This window comes from Argiope bruennichi, chromosome 7, assembly GCF_947563725.1.
Source record: "Argiope bruennichi chromosome 7, qqArgBrue1.1, whole genome shotgun sequence".
Taxonomy (NCBI): Eukaryota; Metazoa; Arthropoda; class Arachnida; order Araneae; family Araneidae; genus Argiope; species Argiope bruennichi.
The window spans coordinates 72,722,590-72,734,689 of record NC_079157.1 but is presented as its reverse complement, the minus strand read 5'-3'; the positions used below and the strand labels follow the sequence as shown (position 1 = coordinate 72,734,689).

The window sequence follows — 12,100 nt, the reverse complement described above, 5'->3', positions numbered from 1 at the left end:
CGATTTTTTATTTTGTTTTGTTTGAAACAAAAAAAAAGTTTCTCGTTAACGAAAATAGAAAATAAATCATGAGTGAAATTGTTTTTCCGCAGGAACTTCAAACTGGTCGAATGGCTTTAATCGGCAAACAACAAAATAATTTGAACTTGGACTATAACATCGCCCAACCAGGAGCTTATGTAATGATCATATCTTACCATACACCGGAAAAAGGCAAAAGTGTCAGAGCAACAGTCGATATCAAAACGGCATCCGATCAAATTCAGCAGGGCTATGCAACATTCTACGACTGTGGATATTCCTTCCTTTGTCGACTTGTGGTAGTTGACGACCAGGGAGAAGTGGCTGAATTCAATCTGGACTCCAATAATGCCAACGTAGCCATCAACGTGCTTGACGATTACAGTGACATTACTATTGATGATGTTGCTTTTGTACCAGCAAACTTGTGGCATATGGATTATGTCGTTCCCAAACCTTTGTGCATCCGGCGGGATGGATCCTGCATCGAATCTGAATACCTACCAGTGCCTGAATCTACGAAGATCGAATTCGAGTCTGGTTACAATGAATATAAGAAAGCCACCGTTCTTCCAAATGGAGTTACCGACAGCGACATCGTTTTAGTCAATCTCAAAGAACTGGATAATGGGATTGATTTGCAAGGTAGCGTTTCTACACCTGGATTGTATGTATTCGTTGTTCATTATTATCAGGTAAGATGATAATTTTTAGTTATAATTTTTTTTTCATTTATCATTTTGAAAATAAATATTTAAGACTTTTATTCTGCAGTTCCGTGATCATGACAAGAAATCATATTGTTTATTGATCTGAACATTTACATCAGTGGCTAAACACGAAACGTTATATATATATTAATTACATTAAATTAATTAATTAAATTAATTATATTAGTTAAATATTACTAATATATTCACAATTATTCATTCAACATTCTATGAATGGCAGAAACATTTTACAAATGCAAAAATGTTTAAATATAACAAAATTTAGAATATTACAATTTATCATTTACCATTAAACAAAAAAAAAAAACAAAAAAAAATGCAGATGCATTGCATTTAGTAAAGTCATTTTCTTTTTTTTTTTTTAAAAAAAAGTGGAAAGCAATGTTTTATATAAAAAGTCAAAGAAATTTAGAAAAATTGTTTTTTACCAATAAGAATGTGTAAAACAAACCTGCACTGTATTTTCTTTATAAATAGATTAATAATTTTTGCATGAAAAATGCTATTGCATTTGGTAAGTACGTATCATCCGAAGTACATTATATTGCTGTGATCAGCGATTTGCGATTCGAACTTCTTAAGAATGAGATTTTAAATTTTGAGCATTCTATATTTCGATACTGAGTCCTTTGGTAATCTCAATTTTATCTATATATCTTTTAATTAATAATATTATTACAAATCTGAATAACATACAGTAAATTTTTTGAAAAATTTAGAATTTAAAGACTTTTTTACGTTATGCATTATTACAAGTTTTCTGCTTTCTTTAGCATATCATTCCATCACATTTGACGGCAATGTTATCAGGAAATGTACTCATTTCACTTTAATTTATCGATACCATATTTCTTACTATATAACTTCTGTAATTTGTATAACTTTTCCTGCATTCGCTTTAGTACTTCATCTTTTTATTCTGCTTGTATTGGTTTGAAATTTTATGATACAAGAATCGATAGGTAGGTTTCACTGCTTTAAATAAATTCTTTCTCTGATTTAAAGCTTGGCAGAAAAACAGCTTCAAGTAAAATGAGACAAAATAATCATTTGTAAAGTGATAATAAAATACAAAATGTCATAACAAAAAAAAAAGGGTAGTTTAAATTAAAGTATAAAATGCTATAGACTTTAAAAGAGTAAAATTTTAAAATGTGAGTCTGGCAGTCACTACTGTTGTTTAGAAATAAAACAGGCGTTGAGCATTAAAGAAAAATAAAAGAAGAGTAAAGATGTGAAAAATTGTTGCGCCACAGTTAAATGTGGATACATAGGCAATTAATCACCTAATAATAGATATTTATGTGAAATATGGTGCGATAGATTTGCAGACTGGTAAAAAAGGTATCATGTTTCCGGTTATTAAAAAAAAAAGGTCAGTTGTTTAGAACTTCCTAAATCCGCTGAATTTGCAAATTGATATAAAAATAGTTCTTTATTTGGTTTTTCAAATCGCATCTTATACAGTTCTCTCTTAAAATAACCAGATTGATTTAGCTTCATAAGCACAAAGGCATCATCAATACGCTGAATATTTATTCACGCTGAGAATAAAAATTTCAAAAATTCGCTCGAACAATAATAATGGCAAATATCTTTTATGAAATATCAAGCTTATTTACTTAGTTGTTAATGATGGAAATGCTTCATAGATTGATGATTTAAATTTTTCTATTGTTTTTTTTCAAACTTTCTATAGCCCGATCATCCAACTTTTGAAGCCCAAGTTATTATCCAAGATGGCGAGCATCATGAAGCTGTACTCCCACTTCCTTACTGCCCAAGTGTTTCTGGCTGCAGGACAGTCGTGCGCTCAAAGGACACTCACGATACCGCTTTCCAGATAGCGCAGGATTACCAACTGAATATCAGACAGCCAGCGAATAAGACTGTTTGGTTTGTAAGTGGAAATGTTTCTATAGAAAATATGCAATGAAAACAACAGATTTTTTTTTAATATCCCAGTTCTAAATTCTCTTATCTTTTCATCAAGCCTCCTTTCAGACTATTTTTCCTAATTTAAATTATAATCATTTCTAACTGTATATAATAACCATTTATAAATATATCTCATTTATTATAATATATCTCGCGTGTGTAGTTTGGTCCAAATTACTTAAAAAAAATTAGTAGAAAAATATTACCTTAAGGTATCCGACTAGGTTGAAAACATGGATTTGGATAAAAATTCGCATTTTTATTTTTTATGGTTTCAAAAGATATGTATTTTTGTTTTGTTTCCACTGATAAATTTATTTTATCTCTATGTCAATTAGAAGCTAAGTTATAGCAAACTACTGACATGTAAGTGATGCTTATTTATAAGCATTTAAAAACTTCAAATGCGTTTTCTGGAGAACGAGTTTTTCATAATTCTGCTATACGAATATCCTCATCTTTCAAAAAATAATCAAAGTATGTTAATGAAATTTATAATTAGAGTTCCTTACATTAAGCAGAGTTTAATGAGCTGGGGATTTGATGTTGAATGCTCTAGAAGTGGATTTATGATTGTTTAATATAAATTTTGTTCGAAACATCCAAAATATTATAGATAATTTTATATATTACGTACAAAAATTTTATTGTTGAATATAATTCTTAGTTAATTGTTATTTACACTCCGAGATATGTTATACATATAATATTAGAAAGAAAAATCAAAAACTATAGCAATTTTTTTTTTCTCTAGAGCAATCCTAATTTTTGTCAATAAACGCTAAAGCTTACATCAAAATATGCTTTCTCTTCAAAAGATACGTATATATTCAAATAATTTCATTTCTATTTATCATTTAATCTTTACATTAATAAAAAAACATCATATAAATATTAATTTTTTTTTTTTTTTGAAAAATCTACTTTCAACCTAATCGGATATCTTAACTGCTTCCTTCTTGAATTTTGCATGGTAATATGCCAATTTGTTCTCAAAATTGCTCTCTGCTAGAGGCAAGCCGACTATCATAATCATTGAAAAATTCTTAGTTCCGGAGGTTTGAATGCAAGCCCATTGTCTAATATCTCAGCTCAGACTATCTCGTCACAATTTGTTGTGTTTACTGGTGATGCGCACATATATATCACAGAACAATATATCAGAACACAGAGTTGATATAAGTCTCTGAATAATATAATTCAATATGATTCAGGTCTTTTCTTGAATACTTATACAGAGATTAACTTCATTTTCAAAAGGAATGAGTTCAAAATTTCTAAAAAATGTATTTATCTAAGGACAAAATTTTTTAATATAATAAAATTTCACTGAAATCTTTTTTTCTAAAATTAATTTAGGAATACGTCCTAACCATTCCATCGAAGGAGTTCCACGAAAATTTACTCGATCCTCTGCCTCTGGATAAAGCAAGAAATTTCCTTCTAGAGTGTGGCAAAAATAGTTTCCTTCTTCCTTCAGATGTATCAGGTGAGTAGAGTGAATATGATGGCAAACATTAAAAATTATTTATGTGAACGGATACGTTTCAAGATTATTTACAATATTTTCTTGTATTCCTGTTTCTTATGTTTTCCTCTAGTTTACAGGCCGCGGTGGCCTGGTGGTAAGGTCTCGGTTTGTGAACCGTAGAGTTTTAGGTTCGAGACCTGATTCTACCGAAGAACTGTCATGTAAGGGGGTCTGTTGCACGTTAAATCCGTCATGCCAAACGGCCTCCCGCTGGTGTGGTGTGGTGTGGAGAGGGGTGTGCCAGCTCAGGTGTCGTCCTCGTCATCTGACCGCGGTTCAAAATGACGAGGTCCGTCCCAAAATAGCCCTTGTGTTGCTTTACAACGGGACGTTAATATAACTAAACTAAACCTGTAGTTTACAACACTATTTTTCCTCTCAGCTTCCCTATGTTTCTAATGCATTAAAATCTCAAATTCATGTTTATGAAATTTTTATAACACTAAGTAATATGGCATCATAAACAAACAAAAATCCTTCAAATATTATCTAGAGAAGGTGGCGATAATTTCGATAATAATTATAAAGAAAAATATAAAATCAGAGTAATATTGTATGCAAAATAAATAAATAAAATTTGAAAGTAATATGTGGAAAGGTAAAATGATATGATTGAAAAACTATAATTTTCTTTCAATATATAACAATCTATTCTATTGCTCATATCGACCCAATTTATGTATTTTTCCTTTAAGATTAGAACTTACACAAAATTTCAGCAATAGAAAATATTTGAACGTTTCTTGCTTTTGGGGGGAGGGGTATTTAAAAAAAACAATCGTTCATCTTCCAGTAACAAAAATACCAAACCAAAATTCAATTTATTAATATTTTTGCTTAATTTAAAGAGCCATATAACTTTCCTCATCGTTCTTACCCTAGAATTTTTTAAAAACACTTTTAACATAACTATGAAGTTATGTTAAAAGTGGTTTTTAAAAATTCCATTAAAGAAAAAATCTATTCCAAAAAAAAATCCATTTGGAAAGAAAAAAAAATCAATTTTTAGGAATATGAATTCCTAAAAATGGAATTTAGTAATCAATTTATTGTTCACTTCCTGATGTGTGCTTATGTATTTTGTGGGGAAATACGCTAGTTTAATATTCTCGGAAATTAAATTTTGAGCGATTTAATTGAGTTTTAATTGTTTATTCGTGTCGCCACCTAGTTGAGAGTTTGAGAAACAATAGAACTTAAGATTAAAAGTAGAAAACATTTAAAAAAATAAAATAAAAATAAAAACATTATTTACCATCATTCTTTTGTTTAAGGTTCTAATAAAAAAATCATTTTAAAAACTTTGTAATTAAATTTATTTTTATGCTAAACTTCCGAAATTTTATTTAACAATTAAGTACACATTGTACGCGGAGTGTTAAAACGGAGCATTAATATAATTAAACTAAACTGTACGTGACGTAAATCTCCTTACAAATTAAATTTAATCATTTTTGTAAAATCGATTATTTATTTGACTTCTGTCAAATAAACTGCAAATAATTGTACTGATGTATTCAGTTGAGAAAAATTGTCGATTTTCACTTAATTTAATTCAGTGCAATATTCCATTATTGTGACAAAGTTTGGAATTGCATTGCTGTGATACTGTAAGTATTTTTAACTGTGAAAATAGGGATTAAGAAATATCTTTGAAATAATGAAAGAAAGTTGGTGAAATTTTTTATGACTTTCAATAAGGTAAATGTAGTTTAATTGGTGGAGTAAAAAGCAGTCTTTTGTTTTTATCAAAATTTTCATTAAACTATTGGATTTTCAGCATGTTTTTATCCAGTGATTTATTATGCTTGAAATTACTTAAATGTGAAAAAAGACATCGTTAGATGTTATCTCAAAAAAAAAAAAAAAAGAATTAACTGAAATAATTCTGCTTGATTTCGTTATGAAATTTCACAATTTTAAACGACTTAAAAAGACTAATAATGGAACTACTAAGCTCGAAAGACTAATAATGGGCCAATTATTTCTTTTAGGTTTCTGTCGAGAGGCTGCATTCACTTTGACATCCGAATACAATAACGGAGCCTTATCCTGCCAGTGCGACACAGACGGGGCCCTCAGTTTCGAGTGTAAAGAGTTTGGTGGGGCATGTGAGTGTAAACCGCACGTCATCGGCCGCACTTGCTCGCAGTGCCGCACCGGATATTTTGGATTTCCCAACTGCAAGCCTTGCGATTGTCCCTCGACTGCCTACTGTCAGCCGGTCACTGGTCAATGTATCTGTCCACCAAGAGTCACTGGGGATCGTTGTGACGCTTGTGTGCCTTATACCTATGGTTTTGATCCAATCATTGGATGCGAGGTGAGTTCATGATGTCTTTGGAATTTTTTGAAATAGGAATGTCGAAGTTATATGTGATATTTCAATTTACTTATTATATTTGCTTTCAATAACAATTATTTTCTTTTCTTAGTAGCTAAAACTAGATTTAAGTCTCTTGTTTTAAGGTGATTGTTCTTGTCCTAGAAAGCTAGTATACCAGAATTAAACCATTCAAAAGCATATAAATACTTAAATGAATTTTAAAAAGCATTTAATTTTATTGAAAATAACAACACACGTTTATTAAAGACCATAAAACCAATTTCATTTGAATCAAGTTATCACAGGTTTATCATTTGATCAGTTTTCTCTATGGTTTTTCTATTTGAGGATCAGTGGTCACCAAGAGATTAAAGAAATTACACATGTTACTAAACCAGCAGTTAATACAAATCGCCCATGATATATTAAAATTGTCTCTATCAAAATATATCAGGTCTTGTATAACGATCTTAAAATTAAAATTGTTTGGATCATATCAAAACTATTTTAATATTTGGCGTTTTGCGTGTCGCAATCTTTTCAAGTGAATTCCTGATTATTATGGATTACCTATTAGCTTTTACCTCAAATAAAAGAACGCCTTCTTTCTGGATCTCGATGCAATTCCCCCTTTTTTTACTTTTTAATAATTCTTTCTTCTTGTGATAATTCTTACGAAAAATTTTTTTCTCCTTTCAACCAAATCTCGCTTTAAGAGGGACTGTTTAAGTCATTATCATGGTATATATTGACATAATAATACAGTTTAATAACTAAATTATGGAATATTTTTATTTTATTTTACCCTTTGATGGTGTATTTAAAAAAAATCCTTTGAGATGGCGTAGTGCGAAAATCAAATGTGTAACACTTCCATATTTCTGCTTAGCTGGCTTAATAAATCTCCTGTTCATTTTTGTAAATCATCCAAATACTTACTGTGGGCGCATTTATAAAGGGATTTTAAAAAAATACAGTATCTATGAAAGTAATCATTCATTAACATTTTAATATCGATAAATCACTTTTCATAGTTTCCTGTAATAAATAAAAATAGATTATTAAATCGCACTGATTTTCTCACTCACATTTATCTTTATTGGAAGAGTATTCTTATTGTTAATTGCATAAATGTCATGTGTGTGTTTTTATTCTTGTGCTATTTGTTTAGCTTTAAAAATCTAAAGAAACCTTTCAGATTTACAATCAGTGCTAAGATACAACACATAAGAAAGCACCAGAAAAGCTTAAAATAACATATATATTTTTACATCTGGAAGTATAAGTCATTCACTACAGTTTTTTTTTTTTTTTTTTTTTTTTCACTTTGCCATTTTAATTTCAGAAAAAGTACTTTAGTCTTTTTACTGAATATATAATGATCAGATATCTTTCTTCGGACTCGCTTGATGATCTGGAACGTTCCCGAAGTACCATTTAATTTTGTTACGAATCTTTACAATTGGTAAAAGATATAAAAAAATGTTACTTATATTTTGATTATTTTCACTTCATTTACAAATAGTATTTACTTTAAGTGCATTTATCTAACAAATATGATATACGCGAAAATAAATAAATGCAGCTCATAATGCACTTCTTGTAGAAATAATTGATGTATGAATCACAATGAAAAGTCCTAATTGATTATATTAACGTATTTTTTATAATAATTAATTCTGTTTTTTGAGCATGCTGTATATTTTTTATTAAGATTAGATTATAAGATAAGATTATAAGATTTTAAGATATTAAAATTAGATTAGATATTAAGATAAGATTTGAAGATCCATCGATAAAAGATAATTTTAATAGTTCTAAATGATTATAGTGATTATCTCCTATGTACATCTTTTATTTCTAATATAGGAATGCAACTGCTTTCCCCTTGGTGTCGTAAATGGAAATCTACAGTGCGATTTGGAAACTGGACAATGCCAGTAAGCATTTTTTTTTTTCAACAATTGTTCTGATTCGTTGCGTAATGTATGAAAGATTTTCATTTTACTCTGAAATTACTATATTTCCAGCAGTTATTCATACCACGATTAGGTTAATTCATTTTAAAAGTAGTCTGATGCTTGTTTCAGAATATGAGACAGTGAAAGTTTTACTCAGACAATCAAGTAATTTTGAAATTGAAGTTCACTTTCCATATCTATGGGCATTTCTTCTTTTCTATCTTTACGTTTCTTTCTTCTACAACTTCTATTTTTATGAAACGGCAATAAATTATTACGTAGTTAATAAAGAATTTTCAAGATGAATAAAGAAAATTCCTTAAATTCTTTTTACATCAAAATTTGTTGGTTTCTCATTTGATTGAATAATTAAGGAAGTAGATGCAGCAATTTCAAATTAATTTTGTAATATTAATTTTTAAACTGAAATATAATACTTAAATATAATTTTGGACAATTAATTCAATTTTTTTTAATTTGCTTTTTTTTAAAAATAAGACATGATATACATGACCATTTAAACTGCAGAAGACACGATTTAAAATGCTGTTGTAATGTGAATGAAGCAAAACTTATTTTCATCTGAAATGAAAATTTGCTCTTAATTTCTTTTCTCTTTCTAATTATTTTTTAACTATTTTCACAGATGTAAATCGAATGTAGTGGGCCGAATTTGTAACAAATGTAAAGCTGGTTACTGGGCGTTCCCTCACTGCCAACTTTGTAATTGTGACTTGCGAGGTAGTACGGAAAGTATTTGCGACGAAGACAGCGCTCGGTGCTATTGCAAGGTAATGTTTCTATCTCATGCACTGCGATATTATTAGAAAATTCTGAAATTCCTAATAATATTGATTTGTCACTTGATTGATAATATTGATCAAATGTTAATAAATGAATAAAAAACAAAAAACACAAAAAAGACATAAATTTTTTCTGTTTATTATCATTGACCATTTTTGAAGGCGTTTCTCTAATACCATAAATAATTTCAAGAGATACCTGGTATTCTCTTCAATTAAATTGAAAAAAAATTCATATTTTTCTGATATTCACACAATACGCAAAATTAACTTCTTATCAACCACTCTATGCATCACACACACATATATATATATATATATATATATATATATATATATATATATATATAATATACGGCTGAAATTTAATTCATAGCATACAATCTTCAATTTTTTTCCCCATATCTGATAAAAATTCTCTTGTAGAGAGTATTATCCTTATGTTTTTTTAATGGGAAATCCAACATAAAAACGCCTTACTTGTATTTTCTTTAGTTTAAAAAATATGTAACTGATTTTTTTCTTTTAATGTTTCTAAAAATCGTAAAGAGGCCAAGATACCCTGGTTGGTAGTGCATCGGATTCGCGTCCCTTAGGTTGCGAGTTCAAACCCCGCTGGCCGAAGATTCCCCGCGTGCTTGGTGGCTGACGCGCGTTAAATCTGTCGTGGTCACAAAGTCCTCCATGTCTAGAGCAATACCACTGGGGGTACTGGATCAGGGGTGATCGTTCTCTGATTCAGGTCTAAATGACGATCTGTGGTTGAGTGAATGAAATGCGTGAATGAAGTCCGCCCCGCTAAAAAGGGTTGTGACTTGTGACGTGTAGCTAAGTCGTTCTCTTGGCCATAGATGGCGCTACTATAGAAACAAGAGACGCTCTCCCTCAGGCTTAAAAATCGGCTGTCTTCGAACAGCGGGCTTGTCCATAGCAAGTGCCATAAGAAATAACAACAACAACACCAAAAATCGTAATGGTAGCTCAATCTTCAGCAACTTTTTAACATCATGTCCTGACCTGTTAGATGAAGAGGGGGTTAAATATGCAGTCATCACATGCCCCATTTGGCCAAGAAAATCATTATTTATTTTTGTACAAAAACATTATTTTCTTCCACCATACCAAAAACAAGCCTTGTCTGCTTATCTATTTCTTCTTTGAAGAGCCTGACCCTTGTAATAAACGGAGATATAAAAAGAACTAATTTTTGAGTAGCATCGTAGAGGCTGGAGCCAAAGTGAATTGTGAATCTTTGCTACAAAACCTTATGAATAATCCGATTTTTAATATCTGAAGATACAAAATAATTACTTGCAAGATTTGGAGTCAATTGTGTATGAAATATGGATGGAGTAAACCTTTACAGCTCAAGAAAATTTGCCTTTAATTTTTAACTATTGTTTTTCTTTGTTTACTTGCAAGTATTCACTTCACAATTATTAATTATTCTGATACAACGCGAAATACGCATCTCTCCATACATTTTATACATTTCTTTTCATTCTTGATAGGAATAATCTGTATTTTATTAAAATTATATGCATATATGGCATATGATATTAAACATTAATTTTAAAATCTAAACCCCATCCTGATGAAAGAGTTGCCTAGAAGTAATTCATGCAGAATTTATACAGCAGTTTATTTATTTTTATTTAAAAAAAAATCCTGAATAGACTGTCTTCCCATTTAGGATAATGTCTACGGCGATTCCTGCGACCAGTGCAAACCTGGAACGTTCTACCTGGAAGAGGTGAATCCCCTTGGATGCACAAAATGCTTCTGTTTTGGTACAACCGATCGATGCTCCAGTGGTTATTTGTTCATTACACAGGTAAATAAAGCAAAGCAACCAATATTTAAAATTTAAAATGTAATTATCACACATAATTTTACTTGTTTACTGCTGTAGTTTTACAAGTTTCAATCGAAATTGTTTTTTCAACTATATAAGCTTCATAAGAAATGATTTATACAGATATAATTAGTCCTTTATTAAGCAAAGTATGGGAAATGTGATTAATATCTACTGATAATAAAGGTGGATATGTGTATGTGTTCATTTAGTCTACAGCATCCAAATTTTGCACATATATAGCACTTTGTAAAGTAGACATGGGCACTTTTGGGGGATTTTAACGGGAATTAAATTAAGCTGAATTTTGCATTTTTTCTAAGATAACTTTCGAAAATATTGTTGTACAAAAATAATTTTTTCAGAGTTTCAAAAATTTGAAAATTGTCTTTTTATTAATACCGATTTAATAACCTTGCAATTTTTTTCTTCTGAATATTGGCAATTTTTCAAATATAAAGTTCAAACCGTTTTTATTGTTTCAGCAAATATTTAATAGCATGATTTTCTTCCATTGTAGAAAGCTGATTAAGAAGGATTCTGATTAATATCTGCATATTTTAATAAATGAACAAAAATGTAAAATTACAATGCACGAGATTTAGAAGTTATATGAATTGCATATTTACACCATTAACAGCGTAGTGATGTTGTAAGGCTGCTCTCCATTTGAAAAGGTCATGCACACAATAAATAAAATTTAGGTAAAACAATTAAAATAACACGGCTTTAATTTTTGTTAAATTGGCGGGATCATTTAGGAGAAAATATATATAAGCGATTTAACCAGAATGAAATATAACCAGTTTCTCAAGCGAAACTGGTTGTCAAAGGCGACTAATTTAAATAAATACCAAAATCACTTTGTGCAGATTTATTTAATTGTTTGATTTATCTGAATCATATTATTGGAATATGAACAAATCTGCGAGTC

General features: G+C 29.8%; 1 protein-coding gene across 1 annotated transcript in view; it reads left to right on the top strand.

The window, feature by feature from the left end:
• Positions 1 to 12,100, top strand: part of LOC129975843 (laminin subunit alpha-like) — a 109,009-nt gene that overhangs the window by 45,778 nt on the left and 51,131 nt on the right. Inside the window, exons 16-22 of the mRNA XM_056089084.1 lie at positions 93 to 716; positions 2,452 to 2,652; positions 4,050 to 4,179; positions 6,216 to 6,544; positions 8,417 to 8,487; positions 9,155 to 9,299; positions 11,005 to 11,145. Of these exons, the coding sequence (XP_055945059.1) occupies positions 93 to 716; positions 2,452 to 2,652; positions 4,050 to 4,179; positions 6,216 to 6,544; positions 8,417 to 8,487; positions 9,155 to 9,299; positions 11,005 to 11,145 (1,641 nt within the window). The remainder of the gene's footprint in view (positions 1 to 92; positions 717 to 2,451; positions 2,653 to 4,049; positions 4,180 to 6,215; positions 6,545 to 8,416; positions 8,488 to 9,154; positions 9,300 to 11,004; positions 11,146 to 12,100) is intronic.